Genomic DNA, 24075 nt, shown 5'->3' with positions numbered 1-24075 from the left:
ATGTTTACAAGTCCTGTCCTAAGGGCTGTCCCTAACAGCATGTTAAAACCCAACCCTACTACAGTACTTTACATATTTATAAAGAACATATTCAAACTACTCATTCTTAATTTTCACTGATCATCACTGTTGTCTTCCTTACACGTCACTTCCTTACTCAGGTTACAAACGTAAAAGTGGGACTTTCAATAATGTCACGCTTTGATCTGCAAATCTCAAAAATTAAGGTGTTTTGCACCGCTTTCATTTCACAATTTCACACATACGACTGAGCAGTGACAGGTCCGCCAGGGAAACCCCAAACAGCTCGTGACTTTTTAACCATTCTGGCTCTTTTTTAAAAATAAAAACTCCACAGCTGTTTTTCCGAGGGGCTGGGTGGGTGAGCTAACAGTTCTGCATTAACCCCACTACCCGAGCTCTCACCGCCCAGCGAAGCTCTGCAGAGCCCTGGCTGATCCAGCTTCACCCTGCGCCTCGTTTAACAAGCAGGGCCTCCGCCGGACGAGAAGCCGGCCCCGGCGAGGCCGTTGGTGGCCGTTGCTGGCGGTTGTGGCCGTTGGCCGTGGCTTCCCGCGACCAGCCCCTCGGAAGGCACCAACGGCCGGCAGAGGGGGTGGCAGACAACTTCCCCCAGCCCCGCCGCCCGGCCACCGTCGCTTCGCCCTTCCCGGCCGCTCATGCGCCCCGCCCCGGCCCCGCCCCCATGGCCAATCACATGAGCCGGCGCGGGGGCCGCCGGGAGCGGGCGCTCCCCGTACCGAGGGGCTCGGCGGAGGCGCGACATGGCGGCGCGGGCCGGCTGCTGAGCCGTCGGTGGCTGCGGCGGGGCGGGCGGGAGCCGCGGGGCGGCGGCGGGCAGCACGCGCAGGGAGGGAAGCCGAACCAAGCCGGCGGAGAAGAGCCGAGGAAGGTGGCGGGGCCGGCTGGGGCCCCCGGGCGGCGGCGGCGGGGGCGGCGGCGATGGCCCAGTGCGTGCAGTCGGTGCAGGAGTTCATCCAGGACTCGTTCGTGCCCTTGGTGGCCGCGCTGTGCAGCGAGGAGGCGGAGAGGCTCACCCGCAAGAACAGCCTGAGCTTCGCCGAGCTGGTGAAGCCCTTCTGCCGCCTCACCTCGGAAGGTCGGTGGTGGCAGCAGCGCGGGGTGCGCGGGTTGTTGACAGGGACCGGGGAAGGCGGCGCCGCTCCCTTCCGCCCGCCGGCCCCGGGGGGCGAGGGGGGATCCCGCGTGGCCTGCCGGAGCGGGGGGCGAGGGCCTTTCCCCGGGCCGTCGGTCCGGTGACACTCGGGGCCGTGACGGGCTTCGCCGGGGCTCGCTTTGCCGGGGTCGCGCCGGGTGGCTGTTAGGTCTGTTAATACTTTTATTCCATCTGTTCTTCTCTGTGGAACCTTGGAAGTCAGACTTCTGGAGGCATCGCAGAGCACTCGGCTAAAGAGAAAGGCGTCTGTAAATCTTTTTCTTTTTTTTTTTTTTTATTCAAAACGACTTTACTCTTACTTGGCTAATACTTGTGACTGACCATTGTAGGTCGTCTTGTTTTTCACACTTGTGGTAAGGCTGTTAGTAAAGTACCCAGTCGTTGAAAGTATGGCCAGTCTTTCAGAAACATTAATTCTAATTTTGGTTGCAAGTCTTTGCTTTCTCTCACTTGTAGTTTTATCCTATGTACTTTTTTGTTGATGCACCTGTGAGCAAGACCTGTGCAAAGAGAAGGTGGGAGTTGAGCTGATTATGTGGCATAGGTGAAATGACCATGTAAAGTAGCAGCAAAACTGGAAATTGGTCGCTTAAGGGAAAAATAGGATTCTTTTACTGTGGTGTTTTAACTTACTGTCTGGATTTTTCTTTTTTAAACTTAACTAAGCGATGCTTTTCAAGCCACTGCTCATCAGCATAGTGTGCAGGACAGCAATTGAATAGAACTGCTTGTCAGAATAGCAATGCAGTGATATTTGTCAAATTTGGTTTCTGACAGATACTTAGCTCAGACTTCAGTCTCTCCATGTCTTGTGTGGAAAGGGTGCAAGAAAATGAAGCTTGTACTGTCACTCGAGTTAGATTTTTGCATTGCTATTTAAAAAAATGGCATCGGCTTAAAAGCTCGTATGTGTTAAAATCTGCCTTAATTCAGTGGCAAGCCTTAACTTATTAACCATGAGTAGTTTATAAATATTTTTCCCTTTGTTTAGCAGCACTCATGAGCTATGTGAGAATGCAGCAGAGACAAAAATAATAAATGCAGAAGCTCACATCCTTGGAGTTCTGAAGCTACTTAAATATCTCTCTTGGTTCTCTGATGAAAGGCTTTCAAAACACATCTAGCAAACAAAACTAAGCAGTCCATTTCAAATGAAGCACTTTGAATAATACTTAATTCTGTTGTTGCTTAGTTGTAACTATTTTTTGTTCGAGCTGTTGTAACAGTTAAGGAACTTGAAAACCTGAATCATCCTCAGTGTTCCCTGTGTAAATGCAGACCTCAGTAGTACATTGATGATTATAAACCAACCTAGTCTTCACTCTCTTTTAATAAAGGAGTTAGTTATGGCTAAAGATTAGGCTCCCTCTCTTGTTATAATGTAAGACTTTTTGCTTATTACTTGGGAGACTTATACTGACTCGATTTTTACATCCTTCTAAAAACTTGTGAAGGAAATCTCCATCGTCTGATATTAATAATTCTCTAGTAATTGGTGATGATTCTGTAATTGGTATTCTGCAAGCTCTGTCATGTAATAGCATAAATGAACACTTATGAACTGCATCTTAAATTCCTGTGAAACAGTTTTAATTTCCTAACTTTGCAGCTGTGGCCATTGTGACAAATCTTCGGGAATGGGCATCCTTGCTGTTCTGTGTAGGCTGCCTGACTTTGACAGTCTGAACCATCCTGTTCAAAACCTAACCAAGGGTCAGAGAACCAGAAAACTGAAGCTTGGTGCAGTGGGTTTTGTTGCTGCACTGCACTCTGTGTATTCTGCTTCAGCAGGCTGCAAGCCTGGTAGCAGTTCTTCACTTCAAGTGTGACTTCCTCTTCTAGCTTCATGGAAAAGAACATTGCTGCGTGCTATATGTAACTTCTTGTGGTGAAAGCCAGCATGTGTGAGGGTAGGGAAAGCAGTACTAGGCATCTTTTTCAGGCAGAAGGGTAGTTCAGTGCAGTAAAATTTCTCATGAGTTTGTATACCAGTAAGCAATTTCTACAGCTCCAGAACCTGTGGAGCTCTGTGACAGTGAAACACGTTTGTTGGAGTCTACACAAACACTGTTGCATAGTGGCAGTCTTAACTGTATCCGTATCCTGTGCACAAGGCCTGGAAACATAGGATAAGTTCTTAAATTGCTCTACTTTATAGGTAGACCAGACTTAGCAGTAAAATTATTCCATGGTGCTTTTCATGTCCAATTAAGAGGAAGAGAGGCATGATTAATGATCTGATCATGCTATGGCAGAATGTGTGTACATGCACGTGCCTCTGCAACTGTGTGATTCACTGCTTATAATTGTTTTGATGTTGTTACTTCTAAGCACAGTTTTTCTTAAGAGAGCATGAAATCCTGCCCTCTTTGTATTAATACTCCTGCCTTTCATTGAATTTGTAATGTAAGATTGGGTTGATAGTATTTCATCTCGTTAGAAATAAGCTGTCCCTTGTTCTTGTGCAAAACTTAAAAGTACACGTGTTACTTCCTGAACTCTTCCATAATTTGAAGAGCTCAGTTACTGGTTTTCTACTGTACTTTGAGTCCTGTTTCAATATAGATTTTTCTTTGAAGTTTAGGATTTATATAGTTCATGAGCCTGCTGAAGGCTGTGTATTCACCAGCATTCTTGCTTAGAGAACTAGCACAGTTATGAAATGAATCTCCTGATCTATGAGAAAAACAGTTTTCATACACAGAAACTAAGCTGAGCTTTCTACTGTGCATGTATTGATCGTCCTTCACATGTTAACAGAGATATGAAGGTCCAGACTGCTGCTTGATCTTCAGGTAGTGTTAAACCACATCCTTCTTGCAGTTCCTCAGTCCAAGGGGTAAGATTATATCTAATTTCAAGTAGAACCCCACGAACATACATAATGTAGATGGGGGGGGCCTGCACTAATCAGTATTAACCTACTCATCAACTTCTGCCTATCAGCACCTTGCTCGTGTTGGTGTAGCCAAAAATACCTTTGCAATATAGCAAATTGTGATGGTAGGAAATCCTAAGCACAGGTTGGAAGTGCTCTGTACTGTAATTTTTAGCTGCTTGACTTTCATAAATAATTAACTTTTTGTTGTTGAAGGAGAAATGGTTAAAAAAACGTGAGAGAACAACTTTACTGTCCCAGTAAGTCTTGACTTCAGAAGAAAACAACCAAAACCCTCCCAAACTCAGATGTTTCTTTGAAGAAAAACAGAAGTATATTGTGGATTCTATACCTTCACATTTATTCACAAAGTGTTAGTCTTTCTTACCTACTGTGTTTGTTAGTAACAATTGATGCCTAATTTAACAAAAGTATATATTGTGTACGTAGATGATCTTTAAGATAGCATCCAGTTTTTAAGAATCTTTAAAAATACTATCTGAACTAATGCTGTCTTGGTGGGAGGAAGAATTAAGAGTGTACGCTTTAACTAGCAAGTGTGACTTTAAGGTAGCCTTGGTTACTTTTAAACCAAAGTGTTCTATGCCTTAAAAAAAGGGGGGGGAGGGAAGCTTCTGATAACTGTCTGATTCTAAGCCTTAAATACTTGCTGGAAGTAAGGAGATATAATGGGAACACTGCATTTATTTTATGAGCTTAGTTTGATATTAGGAATTCCTTGTTCAGGAGTATTTTAGTCAACATCTGAATATTTTCAACTTCTGGTGAGAAATATCCTGTTCCGAGATATGTTACTACTCCCATTTTTGGCAAAATACTTTCTGAAATGATCTTATGAACACTTGAAGGAAATATATAACACTAGAAATTTTGTATTAGGGATTAAGGCAAGAGCTTTGTGGGGTTCTGAGTAGGTCCTTTATGTCAATCCTTAGCATTGCACATGTGCCAAAAATGTCATCTATGTCCTGTGTGGAAGTGTGTTTGCTCTTCATTATTATGGCTGTTACGTTTTAGGAGAGACACCAAGGATGAGTTTAAGTGTTACAGCTGCACTGGTAAAGACAAACTGGTTTCTTAGTTGTCTCTCCCACTTCCTTTACATTCAGTAATCATGTAGCAGGAGGGTTGATAATTTACCTGTATGATGAGATGGGGGAGTAGAAAAAAGTATACCCCCTTCAGCTTTCTGATAGAAATGCTGGACTGGATGAATTAAGTTTAGCCAGCACAATTGCCCTCCTCTGTGTTGATACAGCCGTATGATGAACCAGTTCAATCTGAAGCTTACAGCTGAAAAAACCTACAGATTTTTAGGTTGTTTTGGGCAGGATCAGTTCTCTAAACTGCTTCACTCTGCTCTCCCATGAGCTTCAGTGGTGACTAAAGGTTGGGAGTGATCGTGTGACTTAGGAGGGTAGAACTATGCTAGTCCAGATCTGAACTGCAATAGAAATCTCCTTTAACAGCTAAGATGGACTGCAAACACATCTAGTGTGGTCTGGCTTGGGCTGTGTAGTTCTTACTTATGAAAAGGCTTGTGGGAAAGGTGTTGAGTTCTCCTCAGGCTAGAGGGGACTGAAGACTCAGTTTCAGACCTCACAGTGTGAATTTTGTGGTTAGTTGCAAGACAAGAAGAACAAGAATTCTTCTCTGTGCTGCCCTTTATACGCTATACAGTGATTTGTGAAAATAAAATGCAAAGGAGTTGAGGGGGCACGTGGTAGCACCAGATGTCTTAGGTTGCCATACTCAATGAGTCCTGCCTGCACTTACAGCCTGGTTTGCTTGGTGGTGCTTGTGGTTTGAGATGGGGAAAATGACATGAAAAATCAGAGCACACTCAGAATTGTAATGTCTGGAAATGTAATGAATAGCATTTTTTAAAACAAAAAAAAACCCAACCAAAAACTTGACAGATGGCTTGAAGGGAGCAAGAGAGCAAGATTGACAATGATTCTACAAAGGGAGCTCTGCATTTACGTGTCATGTGAAGCTCAAATTATTGCTTATGGCAATACAAAAGAGGTAGCAGCCCAATCAAATTTTAGTGAAAAGATCAGAGCTAGACCTTAGAGTAGAAAGGTGTGCCAGTACACAAGTGTAACACAAATTTAGTTTTCTTGTGATGAATCATTTTGGGCTTTTCAGGAGAGTGGCGCTTTTTTATTTTTTGAAAAACAATGAAACCACCAAAGCAAAATAAAAGCAGGGAAAAGCAATCATATCACTAAACAAAAAGTGAGATTTGCCTGTGATTATAGTTTTTAAACATATAGAAAATAAAGACACCCTACATATAGCTGCTACAGTTATATATAACTTCAACTTTCAGTTAAATACTGTTATTTGTTAATCATCTTGCTGGAATTTGCTGCTGCCTTGTCCTTTAGGCTTGGTATTAACCCCTTTGCATGGGTTTGGGACCCTTTCTTTGGTCTTTTCTGTCTGATGGCTTTCTTGGAGAAGTTGGCCTTGATGGGAGGAAAATACTTTTTGGATAAGTAACATGAAGTCAAAACAGTGTAAGTTATTGAGTTGTAATAACACAAGGCTGGTATCACCCTTTTAAAGGCCCATTTTGATAATGAATCTGTTCCTTTTTTGGAATATTTTCACTGGTAATAATCTACTTCACCCTTTACCCATAAGCAACCTCTCCACACCAAAAACTTACATGCTTGCCAGCTGTTTGTAGTTCCATCGTAAACACTGGGTCCATGGACACTTCCACTGCTTTGTTGGGATCTTTTTTGAGGCTGCATGCAATAATCCACTATTTGTCAGGCAAAAAGCTAATGAGTAATCCTGAAATCAGTATTTAATACTCATAAGACTTTGTTTTTTAAACAAGCATTTAAAAGTGAATCAGGAATGCTGGTGTTACTAACATTGACTTTATATTTTAATTGATGAATTTTAACCAAAAGTTTGTCACTGAAGAAATGTAACTTCGACATTCTTTTTAAGATAAATCAGTTGTGTGATGCCGTTTGGAGAACAGGGGAGTTCTAAGATTATTTCTTTAAAAAAATCCAAACCAAACTTAAAATTATCACACTGTAGTAAAAAAATGAAAGGATATGTTCATTTTGTGTGAACTAATACTATGTTATCCCTGTCAAGTTTCTTGAAAGCTATTATTGTGTACTGAGGTTTTCTTGGGAACTGGTGACTCCTTGGAATGTGAGATATCATGTGAAATCCATATGTGGTTACTGTAGGCTTTCTGTGCAAGTTGCGTACATTCCACAAGGGGAGGGGGTGCAGCAGTGTAGGGCATGGATTTTGAGTACTTTAAGCCACTATTCTTATAAGCGAAGATCCTATGGTACCCTTTCAGTCTGCCTAGGTGAGCCTAAAGTTGAACAGGAAGTAATTTTTCATTCTTGCCTTCCCCTCACTCCATTTTTGGTACTCAAGTTCTATGGACTGGGATCTGAAATTGATGATGGAGAGGTTTATTGTAGAAAGTAATCTTTAAAGGAAAAGCAAAAATCTGTTGGAGAAGTACTGATTTATGGTGACTATTTTAACTCTGTTATATTTCTCAACAAAGCCTATTTTTTATTCTTTTTTAGTTCACATGAGAGATCCTAATAATCAGCTTCACATAATTAAAAATTTGAAGATTGCTGTCAACAACATTATTACTCACCCGCCTCAGCCTGGTGCCATTCGAAAACTTCTGAATGATGTTGTGTCTGTCAGTCAGCCTGCCGAAGGACTAGTAGCTAATGTGATCACAGCTGGAGATTATGATCTCAACATTAGTGGTATGTAATATTGTATTTTTTTGTAACTTAAGCTGGAATTTACTGTAAGGTTTCTAACCTTGATTTCAACTTCATGATGTGTATTACTCAGTTTTGAGTCATTGTTTTTACTGAAACTTCAGATATATCAAATAGTTTTGGTTTTATATAGTGCTAAAAGAGTGGTTGAACTTTATTAATATAATTCTTAATTTAATGTTTCCTGATGTTGTAATTCCTCTGAACTTGTATTAAATCATGATATTATTTCAGTGTAGGAAATACTCATGATTTGGTTCTATTAATAGCTTGTCAGTTGGTGAGAGGTTTTCTTGTTCCAAAACTGATACACTTCATTGAATAAATATCAGAACTTATTAATTATGTTGGTACTAGTGGACAGCTCTATGTTGAAGCTAGTCCTCTTGGCTTCTCCTGTTTTTACTTATTGCTTAATGCATAGAGTTTATAAAGTTGTCATAAAGTTTAAGGAAAAAGGGTTTTGAGGAAAGGTGTGTAATTCCATGTCTTGTTTTTTTTGCCATGAAACTCGGTGCTTCATAGTTCACTGTGAACGTGGCTCAAATGTTCTGAAAAAGTTTTGGGTTTTAGATCTCCAAGGGATAAGGCATTGTGAAAAATACTAAAATGAGACCTGATCTTGAGAGCTGAGAAGATTAAACTCTTCCCAGTTAAGACCCTAATCAGTTAAAGCCTTTGAGTACGTACTTAATTCAAAGCATGTGTGCATTGCCCTATTTAAACATGAGTAATTTATTACACTTAAAGTTCAATGTGCAGTGAGATATTTAGCTCTGCTATAGCAAAAGATTGAAGCTTCATGAGGATTAGTAACCAATAGTGTTGTAGTATGGTGACTTTTTTGTTGACAATTAAAAATTGCATAATTCTACATCTTTGATACCTAATTTACAAGCCACATCCCCAACTTGATGTGAAACATTGATAGTAAAGGAAAAGTCTTGAGCCTGGGATTTCTAATTTTTTGGAGCTGTTGGAAACTGTACCCTTTTTCAGTTTGTGTCCTTGTTTATCTGTGAAAGTGGTGGAGTGTGGTTTTTTTTTTTTGTGAAATTTTTTTTTGGAGGGAAAGTCTGCTTCAATTCTAGACATTGGGAGACCCTAAGAAAGCAGAATGGTTTCAGTGAAGAGCCTCTCCATAACATTTCTAATCTCAATTTAGAGGTGTTGGAAGAAAAATAGTGGGTATATCAAGCCATGCTTTGTAGTTGTAGAAGCAAATAACTCTCCTTTTGTTTTCCATATTTGCTGCTGGAGCCTCAGATATACAAATTATCATACTTGACTGTCTTCTGTCTCTTAGCGGTTAGGTTTTTATTTCCGTTCAGACTGGCAACATGCTTATTTGAGAGAAGGATAGTTGTATAAGCTGTTTTATATCATACAGAAGGTCATATCATGTAACAATGTGGTAGTTTTGTAGCCCTGTTTTAGGGCCATAGCACAAAACACTGACACAGTGTTCTGGATGGTGAAACTTGGATCCCATTACACTGTAGGAGGATGTGAGGAAGTCCCTAGCTTGTCAGGTAGAGTTCCTTTTCCACTTAGAAAGCTAAGAATATTTACTAAGAAACAGTTTTTCAACTTTGTTAGAGCATTTTACTGAAAACCAGTAGAAGCACTCATTCCTGGCAACAAACCATAATCTTTTAGCATGGAAATGTGTAATATTCTAATCTGTTCTTTAATTTGCTCTTTTGGTGAATTAGTTTTCTAGGATATCCATATTAAAACATATTTCCTTAATCTTTTAATGATGATCAAGTGCAGTCTATTTTGAAGGAAGACGCAAACATTAAGATGCTCGCATATGAGTGTTTCTGGTACTGGGGTCATCATGATTCTGCTCTTTAGAAAAGTTTTGGAAGTGCTGTGGTGAATTTGGTTAATTGTTTGTAATCCTACTTTGTTACACTTGTTATTTAATAGTCTCATAGTTCCATAATCTCTGGTACTGAGAGACCTGGGTTGATTGCTGAAAGGTTCCTTACATTGAGCTGTCCCTGCTTCTCCCATGTACTGCTGCATGTGGAGAGTGAGGAAAAATGATCCCACTAAAGCCTTAAATTTTTTTTTTTCCCCCCCTTCTCTCAAATAAGTTCTCAGCTGGATCACTTCCTTGGCTCTGTTTATTCAGGGCTGCATGTTGCTAATGCTGGCATGCAGTGATGCAGGAATATGATGGAGATAAGGGAAAATTTGGGCAACCACTTTCAGCAGTGAACATCTTCAGTTACTTTAACTGTAGTGCTACACCCTGAGAAATCTCAGAAATTAGTGTCTTACATTTGTAGTATCTTCCAACTAGAAAAATAGAAATAATATCTAAATATAACTTAATTCTTTACTACTTTATAGATTTCTGTTTTTTATTCAAACCCAGAATTTGGGCTGAACCAAAAATTAATATGTATTAAAGTACAGTGTCAAATGTTGAGAAGCCTGTAATTTTCATTATTAATGTTAGCTGGAATCAAATGTTTTCAGTCCCTGATGGGTCTGCATGGCATAGACCTTCTACTTTGTGCTACCAGAGTGTAAAAGCCAATAGTGTGTTTGCACCTGACCCTTTTTAGTGTAATAACACCATGTTTTTTCTATCAGATCGCTCAGTTAAAGCTAGTGTTCCTTGGTACAGTAATTGGAAAGAGACACTGATGGAACTGAACACATCCACGTTTTATTCAGGTATTTTTTGTGGTTGGCGCCAATTTGCCAAATTGCCCTTTATTCCTTTTCCGTGTGCCCCATCCACCTTTCCTTACCATCTGCTACAACTGTTTAGCACTTCTCTTGGCGTAGATGTGTGTTCCTCCATTTTTTCCCCTAAATGAAAAATTTTTGGTGATGGTTGTTTAATTTTTCTTTTCATCACTTTTCTACTCCTGTTAATCTAAATCATCTGGTCTTTCCATATAGTCAATAAGTGCGAAGTGGTGGTGGGAAATGACCTGATGCTGTAAAAGCACTGTCTTGTTGGATCCTATGGAAATGTATACTGTCACTATTCTGTATTTAAAATGTAAATACTTTCTGCTTCTCTATAGAACTTCTTTCTCAGGAGATAGTAGTGCTTTTCAAATCGGAACTGAAGTGCTGACTGTACTTACAGAACATATGCCTCTGCTATATTGACATTCTTTCTGGAGGATGACTCTTCAAAAAAAAAAAACCAAACACCACAAACCCCAAACAAAACAAGTAAAAAAACTCCCCCCAAAACAAAAAGACAAAGCTTTCTAATGAATTTTCACCTAGTTTACAAGGTTTATTGCTACCAAAACAGATTGGTTATTGACTTCTTAACTTACAGCGAAGCTCTGTGTTGTGGTCTGTAAGAGCCAGATTTTGACGGTTTTCAGTTTTAGACATTAAAAAAGTTTATGCCTTCAGTTAGTAATAGTTATCCTTTCAACAGTGTCTGTTCAGATACTGCTAAATGCCTTACTTTCTGAAAGTGCTGGAGTACTGGTCTCTGAAATTCATATTGGTCAGTCAGGTAGCTAAAAAGTATAAAACCTCATGAAATAGACTTCTCAAGCTGTTTTGTATGAGTGTTACTTATGAGTTTTTTCTTACCAGTTTCTGAACACATTAAATTTGCCTAAACTTCAGTTCTGCTTGTTTAGTATACTGGAAATGTATTACTAGAAAAATGCAAAACGTAGGGGGCCTGCCTCCCTAAATGACACAGCGTTGCTGTGCACTGCTATAATGTGTTATGAAATGTTACATCTGTGAGAACTTTTTCAAATACTGTTTTTGTTTTGAATATGGTGCATGTTTTATTCTAAGTATCTACTATAAATGATTACAGCCCTGTAAATGCTCTTGAGTGAATACTGTTAATGGGTGTTGTAGTTGTGTAGAAGGAATCCAGTTGCCCATGCAGCCACTTCCAAGATTCTTAATAGGCTGAATGAGAAAGGGTAGGGGAGAGAAAAAAGAACCCCACAAAACGAAGTAGTATTTCCCTGTTTGTAGCTGTGTCAGATTTTAAAATACTTTTTTTTTTCTGCCGTGGTTCAGCTGTAAAACAGAAATAGAAAACTGAAAACAGAGCTTGAAACTAAAATGCGGTTGAAATTTCTGCCTTCAGTTTAGTGTAGTCTGGTTTGAACCTGAGTTACTAGGAGGCTTTGTTATACTTGGGAAAAATATGCATGAGAGTCACTTTCTCAAGGTTTGTTTTTAATAACAAGCTGTGTTTTCCTTAATTTAGATAGTTGGCATATTTAAATGCAGGACTTACTAAAGCCAAAAGCTTTTTATATCCTAGATGAGTGCTCGGAGAGCAGTTTCTAGAAAGGCTATAATCAAAAGCCAGAAGTTTGCCTCCTGTTGGTCCTTTATGTGAGATGTACTGACTGCTAGACTGAGTTCAGTTAGGAAGTGTGACTTCTGTGTGGACGAAGATGATGTAAGATGGCCTGAAAATGTTGGATTAAACAAAATGCATTAATTTTATGCACTAGAACATAATTCCAACAAAAATGAAACTCAATTTACTAAGTCAGCTAAGAAATCAAGGTGGTAGGGTTTTTATTTGGGGGGTGGTGGTGGTAGGGCAGAGCAGGGGTGGTTTAACTCACATAAGAATTTCTCATGCTTTGTAAATCAGGGAATGTTTTCTTGGGGCCATATAAAAAATACCTTCAGGATTTCTTATTAATGCATTTTTTTCTATACTAGTTATTGTTTTCTAGTTTGCAGGTGAGTTTATGTTGGATTCCAGTTAACTTCAGTGTGAAATCAGGTTATTGGAAGTGGACTGATTTTTGCTCTGGGGTCTTTTTTCCACTTAAGGGAAGGAGTTACAAAATTGAGATAGTATAAAACAGACTTTAAAGAAGAAGTAACACTTCATTGCTCAACTGATAGTTGGAGTGGAAAGAAACAGACAAGATTTAAGTTCACATGTTCTTTTGATGTCCCAGACTTACTAAGTTTCCCTTGATGTGTTACTTTTAGAAAGATGAAATCCCTGTTGTAAAGGGCATTTGAATGTGGCAGGTTAATGTTGTAAAGGATTAATGGTACAACTCAAATCTGAGCTTTTAGCTTTTTGGATCTCTGCTTTGCTGGCTGACAGATGAACTGTTTATTTTAGCAGGGCAGAGGAAGGGGACTACTGTCAAGCTAAGTCACAACACTTCCAAAAAGCTTTATACGAACTGGCAGGGTAGGGTTTTGGTAATCCTTAGTTACTCTACATACTCAAAAATTAATTTTGCTTCTTGGTCAATTCTTACATCCCTAGCTGAGGCAAATTCATGACTTCGAGGAATATTTTTGTGTTTTCCTTCCCAAATGTGTGCATTTAAAGGGATGGTAAGGAATAGTTACTTTAACAAGGACTGAATACATGTGAGCCTACAATATAGAGCAAGTTGATGCTTAAGCTACTATACAGTTTCACAATAGCTGATTCACAGTGTTACTGTTTTTCCCACCTGTGTATTTTAGATGCTTTCTCCTTAGACTGTTCCCCCTTCTTTGCCCTGCCATGCAAACTTTGTCATAGTTTGCAAGCTTTACTTTTAGGTGTAGTCTTTCATATTTCCTTTTCATAAATGAGTAAACAGAAGTTTTGCTGAATATTCTAGTTCATCCTCTCTTATTGTGTATTCCAGCTACTACGCCTTGGTTTGAGTCTTACAGAGAATGCTTTCTTCAGTCCATGCCTGCATCAGATCACGAATTCTTAAACCACTATGTTGCATGTATCCTTTGAGTGTTACAAACCTCTCTAGTGAAGGCTGTTACAGCTGGTTGCAGAAATGTAATGTAGGAGACTTTGAAATTTTGCAATAATTCTTTTTGCCATTATGATTTGAAAAATATATTTTTTCAATATGTCCTACTATACAAACTAGTTTCCTAAGGGGTCAGGGTTTTCTTTGTTGTTAGTGTATGGGTTCTTTAAGCCACAGTGTTTTTTGTGTTAAACTGAACTCTAAGCTTATACCTGTAAATTAAACTTCCTCATCCTAAAACACTTTCTGCTGTAGTTCTCTAGGTATCTGACTGTCCCTTATGTGCAACAGAGGCTTGTGTTTGGGATGCACCTGCTGCTTTTTATAGCTTTTTCAAGCAGATGGAGGGGGGAGGCTGGGGGAGGGTGTTTTGGAAAATCAGTGAGCTTTGAGCTGTTTTGGACAAAAAAGTCTGGAAAGATGCCTGAATGCTTTCACTTTTTTTAACTAAATCTTAGGCCAGTTTGCTTGTCTACAGGGAAAATAAAAATATGCACTGTTTCATGATGTAGTTGGTGTTTAGCTTTATAATAATTATAATGCTGCAGGTTTCATAACACCTACTCTGTTCCTAACTCTTTACTGTACTTGATCATTTCAGTATGGTGGAACACGTATGTTAGTAGCCATTAGAGAGAACTATTTGTGCAGATTTAGCTTGGCAAAATATTCATTCTGGCCTTTGACTTCTGAGTTTTAGTAATATTTACAGTACAACTTGCTTTCTGGCTTCTCTGAATTAATGTCTTTGATATGGCAAATAGATATAGCAGAGCAGGATGTTCCTTATTAATGATTGTGTAGTTGCATTGAGGTAAGTCTGAGCAGTTTTGCTTTTTACTCAGAAGGTGTTGCTGTGTTTAAGAATACTGGCTCAGGTGATACCTTAAAGTCCCAACTCTCCTTGGAAGCTGAAAACTAAAGTACACTGGGGGTGAATTGCAGTTACGTGTTTCATATGTGAACAGTTGGTCTGTATCTAAAATCTTAAATTGAACTATTAGCTATTATATAGTGACTTACACTTGGATTCAGGAGCAAACTCCTGTTTCATCTCACGTTACAGATGTTAGTTAATTGACTGTTTGAGTGGTTTGGATGGTTTTTTTACTGAGATCAAGGCCTAATTCTAACTGCATGTACTTTTGTGGTAGTGTGTTTTACAGGCTTAAATATTGTACTTATCTATTTCATTTATACACTTCCTATTTTATTATATGATTGGTGGCTGTTCCTGGGTTCTTTTGGTAAATGTCCTTAACATGAATTTAGGTATGCTTGTAGTTTCTTCTAGTGAACCAGAGCCTGTGGAGCAATTTCTGAAGCTGTCTCAAGAGCAACATCGAATTCAGCATAGTAGTGAATACTTATATCCCAAGTGGTTTATCCCAAACACACTCAAATACTATGTGTTACTGCACGATGTAAGCACAGGAGAAGAACAAAGGTGGGTCTTCTACCTTTGGTGAACTTACAGATGAACTCTTTGAAATGATTGTGGTTATAAATTCTGTGATTAAACATACCACAGGATCCTTTAACTAGTATGCTGACTATTATCAACACAGACTTCTTTAAGTATTTAGATCTGCTTCTTGTGTTCATATAAAATGAAAAGAATCAGTCCTAGCTTCTTAAGGTAGATGCCTTTGCTAGCTTGCTGAACTAATTCTCAAAGATTTACTCTTGCATAAAGGACTGCTTTTTTTTTTTAAAGACAGTTCTCCTTTTAACCCTTATGGCTAATAGTATCAAATAGCTTATTGCAGTACACACTTAAAATAGAATCGGTTTGATACCAAGACAGGGTAAATGTTGTTTTGTTTTTTTTCAGAGCTGACTCCATTTATGAAGAGATGAAGCAGAGGTATGGAACTCAGGGTTGCTATTTGCTGAAAATAAATTCTCGGGTGTCTAATAGAGGAACAGATGAACAGATACCAGATCCTTGGAGTCAGTACCTTCAGAAAAACACTATCCAGAACCAGGTATTATAGTATTCTGAAAACCATTTATAAGGTGCATATGAAAGCCCATTTCTGTTAAATTTTGCCTTGGTATTACGTATGGGTTTCTACAGAATGGGCTAATAGGCAGTCAATAGCTATGACTCTTTGAGGACATGAGTCCTCTTTCAAAGAACTGTCCTCTGTGCTACTTAAAATGACAGTAAGGACCACCTGAAATACTAGGTTGTCTGAAATAGACTGACAGGAGCACTGAAATAATAGACTTGTGCTTTATGCACTGACAAGAGCAAGTAACCTCAAAAGTGTCCTATTCATAGTAACTTTATACCTTAATTTTGATTGATTTCCTTCACTCTTAAGAACTGAAAAAAACCCAACAATTTTTCTATATTTTACTAAACAGTGTGGGTGTGTTTTGTGGGGTATGTGTGGTTTTTCTGGTAACTTCTTGCAATCCAGTCGGGTCTATCATCTGCTAAGATGGCAAATGATAGTGTGTGTTTGCTTTAGACGGACCTGCAGTGTTAACTGCATCTGATTAAAAGGTTTGTTCTTGGAATTGTAGTTCTTTACCAAATCTAGTTGGTGCTGGAAAGTCAAAACATCACGTATTCTGTAAGCAAAGAGGACCAGTAAGTAATGTTCTACTGTAAACTAACTACAGCTTTTTTGTCTCATGTCAGCTGTCCAATATAGATGATTTTTCTTTTTGTATAAGGTTGTTCAGGAATTGCTTTAGGGAGCATATTTTCACTGCTGGAGGCATTGCTGTGTAAAGAGTTGGAGTTGCTTACTTTAGTTGACAGTGAAGCTATTTGAGCAAGCCAGAAGATACTTGCTTCATTTGGTGAATATAACTCTCATCTTTACAATAGGATGGGTTCTTAAAGCCTCACAAACAACTTAAGAAATGAATGTATACAAACAAACATGCTTTCTTAATAATTCAGTTAACTGTTATTAAACTTAACTACTGTTGACTGACTTTCCTCTGTGCACTAGTAGTCTTAAAATTCTGACTTTTTTTTTTTCCCCCTGGAAGGATTGCTATGAAGATTCTTATACTGTGATTTCAAACAAGAATACTGATCACTTGATATCAGATGGCTTAGACGGTGAAATTAAAGGTATTTTTAACTTCTGTCAAAACATTGATGTGATAGCGTTTATATAGTTGTCTTGTGTCTTGGACAGTAATCACTTCAGTGATTTGTTAGGGAATTCAAAGTAATAACTTTTCTAAATGCTCAAAGATAATGTTAACATGGTGTCCACAAAGAAGAAAAATGCTGTGGTGCTGATTTACTGGATTGGTAGTTGTATCTTTAATGAGATGGCTATGGGTGTACTGGGTTCATCCTTTATAAGATTAAGCATATTGTCTGTAAACTCTGACAATTAATAGAAAGTAACATAGGATTAAATGGTTAATTTACGTCATGATAAAAGTTCTGGTTAGTGTGCTCTGATGTAGCTTGGAAGCTGACATGTGTAGCTTTTTTCTACTTGTTTTTGGTTTTAAATCTGGAAATAACAAAGTAGTGACTTTGTAAGTCAGCTGGAAAAACTTGCCTCACACCTGAGCTCCTGGATGGCAGAGGACAGTAAATTGAATTCAAATTAATACATGGCCCTTTACATTTTTTTTTTAAGGCAGCTGTGTAGGATTCAGATGAGAAGCATCAGCAAATAGGGAAGTGGAGGTACCCCAAACTATATGGCCTGACTCGGCCCACATCCCTCATACCTGACTTGAAAGGCACAGAGAGATCTAGTCCATGTAGGAGAGCCTGCAGTTGCCTAAAAAAGTAGCTTTCTAGGGCCTTACAACCAGGATATAGCATGCAAGCTGCTGTTTGAACTTTACGTACCCAGCTTTACATTTAATGAGTAAAGTCCATTAAGGATTTGCTTTCACAGCTCAGCTTTGCTCAGTGCTAGCTAGGGCCAGATGAATCAAGGTGATTCTCTTACATAGAAAGGAAATAATAAATAAGAGAACTATTTCTTAGAGTGAAACAGTGTCTTGGTCTAGTTTGTATAGCTAGATGCAGTAGTGGTCAGCAGCCTTTCTCACTGAACTAAGAGGACTTCGGAGGAAGTTGTTTTTACATCATGATTGCTTGAAGGGCATGGAAAAAAGAAGTTTGGTTGTTACCTTAAAACATAAGCAGAAAAGAGGTGAACAGATTCAATGGAGCCATTGTAGTAATTGCTACGTTTCCAGCTTCTTGCGAATATTTGATTTTAATGTTTTCATAGTTTTCCTTCAAAGTGGCTGATACTAGTCAGCATACTTTTGGATTCTTTGCACTGCAATTGAGAACAAAATCCGTATGTGTTGTAGTTCCTGCGATTCCCTGAGCTTCCTGAAGATTTGCAAGAGTGATGTAACACTTGGGTAGTGCTCTGCTGCTGTCTGCTCTGCACTGATCTGTAGTGCAGAATAATTGGTGAATAGCTTTGTGTAACAGTTTGGAGTAAGGAAAACCTTAAAGTAGGTTAATAAAAATTACACTTGAAAACCAAAACGCTTAATTAACTTTATACTTGAATTTTTTGTTTCAATCTTTCAATAGATGGCCTGTCAAATAACTTTAAGACTCACCCCCTTCAACTGGATCATCCCAGCGGCAGTTTGGCTAGCACTGATTACATGAAGGCTACTGCATCATTGCAAGAGTCAAAGAAACCAAATTCTGGAACGCCTCATGGTGCTTGTTTAACACTCACAGATCACGATCGAATTAGACAGTTCATACAGGAATTCACGTTTAGGGGACTTTTGCCACATATAGAGAAGACAATTCGGCAACTTAATGATCAGGTCAGTTTACTCTTAAAAACACATAATAAGAAAAAAACGTTGGGGTATAAATCCAGTTATCAAAAAAATCTGTTTTGAAATTATTACTTCCTTCTGTATCTAATGATTCAATGATCTCATTGATAACTAAGTAAATTAAAGAGAAATAGCTGCAGTTACCATTTTTGCTCAATTTGTTTACTTAAAAAAACAAAACCCAACTTGTATCAACAGAACTTAAGTGCAAGGCGGCTTCTTGGTGAAAGCCTGTCTCAACTATTTTCAGGGATATCTGTCCTTGCTCCTAAAATCTTAATATTTTGTGCTTCTGGACAGTTCTGGCCTGGAGAACAAAATGTACTTTTTGTGTTGCAATATTAGAAGGCACAACTAAAGTTAAGAAATGTATTTTCATCAATAATTGTCTGCAAAAAAGCTGCATACTTCAGTTGCTACTTGTTGACAGGGGAGAAACACATGGACACCCTAAATCATGCAGTTCTGTTTTGATCTCAGCAGTTTTTGCAACTGAATGTTCTTCTCTAAACTAGGATTTTTTTGAAGTGTGATCATTAATATCATGCCTATGTTAAGTCAAGGGAATACATTAAAGTTGTTTCCATTGCATTTCTAAGTGTTTCACTTTTATATGTCTTAAACAGCTGGAGAGATGGACTGTTTTACGGTGGTACAATCAAATTACTGTATTCAGCATTAGACTTGGACTCAAATATCAATCTGTTACCTGAACTCTGTATTTAGAATTGTCTATTCAGGTTATAGTTTTAAGTACAAGGGGCTTTAATACAGAGTATCATATGCTGTAAGAAACACTCTCCCTCAATTGACTTTCAGGAATTTGTATATGGTGACCATGTTTACGCTTGGAAAGTTTTGTGAAGAAACAGAAAAAAAAAAGTGCATACCTAAAGTGTAGCAAGCTGCCTTACCATTGGGAATGTATTACTGCATTGCTAGTAGCGGTAAAAAAAGCATGATGTTACAATTTTAAAAATTATCTTTAAAAAGAGATGTAATTTGCCTTAGATCTTGGGAATGGTAATTCCCTGTGGAAGTCTCCTCATTAGTAGAAATGATCTAAAAGAATAAAGTTGTGTAACCTTGCTTGCAGGTATGACTAGTCCCCTTGATACTAGTGTGGTAGTCCTTTAGGTGGATCATGACAGGGAGAATGCTCTCTCTTGAGGTTTGTATTTTAGTCTAGATTTTTAGGTTGGACTAATACCAGGGATTAGATAGTCTGTTAAATTTCAGATACATCAAATGTTTCAGTTCTTAGGATTGATATGTCTGTAGTTCACAGCATCCATAGTGAACCTCAGCTGTCTGAAATAGAAGTTGCAATTAATATATTTATTGTATCTCAGTGTCAGTGATTAATTCTAAAGGAGTGTGCTCTTGGTTATTGTTTTTGTTTCTTTGTTTTATGGAAAAAAACAATTTAGGAACCCTTAATGAAGTGTGGATTTTTATATTAGTTTACAAGAGACGTATTAGTATAAGTTAATGTAGTACTCTAATTTAGTGTCTTTTTGCAGTTAATATCCAGGAAAGGCTTGAGTCGATCGCTGTTTTCCGCTACTAAAAAATGGTTTAGTGGCAGCAAGGTTCCAGAGAAAAGTATAAATGAATTGAAGAATACTTCTGGTTTGCTGTAAGTAATTTCAGTCCTTACCTTTAGATCTAAACTGAAAATGCACCTTTTTTGGGGGGGGGCTGGGGTGGGGGTGGGGGCGTGGGAAGGGGAAGCCTGTATTTATTTGTTTGGTGTTCTGCAAAGTGAACTAAATACCAGTGTTGTAAAAGACTTTAATTGGAGAAGTCATGAAAAGTACTATGCCTAAATGTGTGCAGTAAAGGAGTAGCAGAACTTAAAGAAAAAGGGGGTATAAGAAACTGTTTACAGGCCCATTTTCCTGCTATATTGACAGTGAAGCTTTCTAAGTTACAAAGAATGTACGTTTTTAAGAATAGTAGTAACAAAAAGAAGCTATGGTCTGCTGTAAGGGATTTAAAAAAAATATAGTACAGCTTTTTCTTATTTGAGCCAAATGTCGTGTATGGGTGTCTTTGTTTTCCTAAATATGTAACTTACTGCAGTTGAGTATTAAGTATATTGCTGTTGCAAGTGCCTTTGAGAGCTAAATTAAGGGGAGTTTCTTACTTTTTTGCGCCTGTATTTTACGCTAAAACCAGGTTTTAAATTTTAACAGAATATTCATTCTGTATGCTTTGTCATTTCCCTCTATAAATGAGGATGTATAATGAAAAGCACTCTCCAACTGTCTTATCTGAACCGCAGAGTTGTAAATAGTTCTTGGACATTACCTTGCCAAAGTTAATGTTCCCGACACATACAGCTCTAAATTTGTATGTTGTGTGTCTTTGAATTTATAATCAAAATGCTGTTAATTTCAGCTTTCTGTATTATTTGAACTTGTAAGTGTGGCTTCCTTCCTACAAATTTGACTAACAAGTGTTTGAAAATGTATTTGATGTTCACTGAAGTGATTCATATATATTTGACTAAGCAAAAGTTAGACTGATGCTTGCAGAGGACAGGAACTTGCCCAGTGTTTTGGCATAAGGCATAATTTTTTAGTGGATTTTTTCCTCTCTAGAGGAATGAGGAGAAATAGCAACTACAGCTAGGTGAACACTTGCTCTCTTTTTCCTTCTCATACAGCTCTGTTTAGCTCTAATAATTAATCTTACTGAGCAGTTTCAGTGATAGCTGCATACTTCTCAGTATTTCTTGGCTAAGAGGAATGCTTACTTTGAATGTTAATGGAACAGTGGATCTTGTTAATTGAAAAGTAGGGTGTGAAACTAAGTTACATGTGGCAGAAAGGAAGCAGCTTCACTTCGCTGATTTTGGTTAAGGCTGAAGCAATACAGTTTTTATTCCTACTTTGTGAATTGAAATTAAGACGAGGGGACAACTTTATAGAGCATGTCTTGCTCTATTTATTAAAATTATGACTTTGAATTTAAATATTTGTATTTATAGGTATCCACCAGAAGCACCAGAGCTTCAAATCCGGAAAATGGCAGACTTGTGCTTTTTGGTGCAACACTATGAACTTGCATATAGCTGTTACCATACAGCAAAGAAAGACTTCTTAAATGATCAGGCAATGCTTTATGCAGCTGGAGCACTGGTTGGTACTTCACATAACATAAATACTCTGTGAACTTTTCCTAATAATCTCTAATTGTCTGAAGGTAACACTGTAATCTCTTCCCTACACTACCAGATTCATAAGGGTCTTGCCAAATTTGGTGCATATCTTTTAGAAAATCTGAAAGTGTTCTCAAAGCTATTGGCTGCTGTTTTATGAAGGGAATAAAGCTGTTACTGAAAACTGAAGAGTTAATTCTTAAAATGTGAAATATGGAAAGGAGAATACCTAGAATGCAGCCTCCAGCAAAATGCATCATTAAACTTGTAGTCTGATAACTCAAACAGGTGTTTTTGAGTCTGATAACTCAAACTCTTCTAGATTGTGGCAAAATACTTATTTTCCAGGAGGTCAAGACTATGTCACTATGAATATGGTATTATATAATTTTTTTTTAAGAATCTGGAAGGGATATAGTTTGAGTATGTCTCTGAACTTCACTCTAAACAATACTCATTAATTTTTCTAGAGATTGAAGGTTTATGTGACTAAAATAATATTCAACAAGATAAACGAGAACACTGGAGAAAAATAAGCTTGTTTTAACAATTTTTAGGAGCTATGTTTTGTAGACTTTAGTCTGGTTAACTTGATAAAATTTGAAATTTTACTTTAGAGCTATGGAAGCATTCTTGTACGCTGTCCCATCTTGATGTAAAACCATTAAATCTGTATTTTTGCAGTACAGACAGTTGCTCTGCATTTGGATAATCTGAAAGGTTATCTTAATTTCTTAATGAATGGTTTGTAGAGGTCTTAATTATGAATTTTTGCAACCTACAAGTCTGTCTTTACTGTAGAAAAACTTTGCTGTCTTACCTTCACCCTATAAGGAAAGAAGTAAAATTTCAGAGTGCATGTTTACTAGAGTCTCCTTGGAAGCTGAGAATGTTACTTCATTTAAGCAAAAGTCGGAAAACAGTCCTCATCTTAAAATAGATGGTAGTGCTACTTCATTGGAAAGATTGTTCCTGCAATAGGAAATTATCTCTTGGACTTGTAAAGCAGTACTGAGTCAATGCTTCTGCATAGTGTTGGGTCTACCATCAACTGAAAACATTTGTGTTGAGTGTGTATAACTCTCTTGCTGTCTGGTTAATTACAAGCAGAGCCATAAATAGGCTGTATTGAACCTTTTATCAGTTATGGTGAGTTGGGTACTCTTTTATATGCCAGTAACTGATTAGATGAACATCTTGAGCTAGTAGCTGTTGAAACATCTTCCAGGATTTTGAGGCTTACAATTTGAAAAAACTACAGTGACAGTACTGAATTTGTTTTGCAGGAAATGGCAGCAGTATCAGCTTTTCTTCAGCCTGGAGCTCCTAGACCGTATCCTGCTCATTATATGGAAACAGCAATTCAGACCTATCGAGATATCTGCAAGTATGTTTACTTTATTACTGATCCAATGGGAGTTGAAATACCTGGTGGCTTAACTTTTCTTCCCCTGCACAGTGATAGTGCCAGATGACTAAAAGATCACAGAATTATGATAAACTTTCAGAGAGTAAGATATGCTAATTAATCTAGGATAACATGGAAGGGGATCTGTGCTGCTTTTAGGAGTGCATATTAAACTTGTGCGTTAGATTTACCTGGTAAGATTTTGGTGGTTGGGTGGCTGCAGGGATGGCTTCTGTGAGAAGACAGCAGGAGCTGCCCCCTGTGTTGGACAGAGCCAGTTCTCACCTGGCTCTGAAATGAACCTGCTGCTGCCCAAATATGAGCCTGTCAGTAATGCTGGTGATGTCTCTGTGATAACATGCTTAAAGGGTAAGCATTGCTGCACAGCAGCTGTGAAGTGAATGAGAAAATGAGAGAAACAGCCCTGCAAACACCAAGGTCAGTGAGAAAGGAGGGGGGGAGGAGATGCTTCCCTGCAGCCAGCAGAGAAGACCATGGTGAAGCATGTCATCCCTGCTGCAGCCCATTGAAGACCACAGTGGAGCAGGGATCCACTTTGCAGCCTGTGGAGGACTCAGTGCCAGAGCAGGTGGATGTGCCCTGAAGGAAACTGCAGCCTGTGGGGAGCTAACACCCGAGCAGGTTCCTGGCAGGAGCTGTGACCTCTGAGGAGCCCACACTGGAACAGTTTGTTCCTGGAGGGCTGTACCCTCTGGAAATGACCCATGCTGGAGCAATTCTTGAACTGTATCTGTGGGAGGGCCCCCATGCCAGAGCACCGGAAGAGTATGAGGAGGAAGGAGCAGCAGAGATTAAATGTTATGAACTGACCACAACTCCTTTCCCTGTCCCCGTGCCTTCCCTTGGGGGAGGAGGAGGTAGAAAAGTTGGGAGTGAAGTTGAGTCTGGGAAGAAGGAGGAGTTGGGAAGGTGTTTTGTGTTTATCACTATCCTGGTCTGCTATTAATTGGCACAAATTACTTTAGTCTTCCCCAAACCATGTGTGTTTTGCCTGTGACTAACTGGTGAGTGATCT

At 38.7% G+C, this 24075-nt stretch overlaps 1 protein-coding gene across 2 annotated transcripts in view; it reads left to right on the top strand.

The window, feature by feature from the left end:
• The first annotated feature begins 731 nt into the window (after positions 1-731).
• TRAPPC8 (trafficking protein particle complex subunit 8) overlaps positions 732-24075 on the top strand; it is a 55532-nt gene continuing 32188 nt past the window's right edge. Inside the window, exons 1-11 of one of the 2 annotated variants that reach the window (XM_075084947.1) lie at positions 732-1120; positions 7679-7873; positions 10502-10585; positions 13531-13620; positions 14926-15100; positions 15488-15641; positions 16666-16750; positions 18203-18450; positions 19989-20104; positions 21461-21611; positions 22918-23018. In XM_075084947.1, coding sequence (XP_074941048.1) covers positions 964-1120; positions 7679-7873; positions 10502-10585; positions 13531-13620; positions 14926-15100; positions 15488-15641; positions 16666-16750; positions 18203-18450; positions 19989-20104; positions 21461-21611; positions 22918-23018 — 1556 coding nt within the window. In that variant the 5' untranslated portion in view covers positions 732-963. The remainder of the gene's footprint in view (positions 1121-7678; positions 7874-10501; positions 10586-13530; positions 13621-14925; positions 15101-15487; positions 15642-16665; positions 16751-18202; positions 18451-19988; positions 20105-21460; positions 21612-22917; positions 23019-24075) is intronic. The other variant, XM_075084948.1, reaches the window with a different exon arrangement.

Source organism: Phalacrocorax aristotelis, chromosome 2, assembly GCF_949628215.1.
Source record: "Phalacrocorax aristotelis chromosome 2, bGulAri2.1, whole genome shotgun sequence".
Lineage (NCBI taxonomy): Eukaryota > Metazoa > Chordata > Aves > Suliformes > Phalacrocoracidae > Phalacrocorax > Phalacrocorax aristotelis.
Note: the sequence above shows the minus strand (reverse complement) of the source record. Positions and strands in the feature narration are given on the sequence as shown.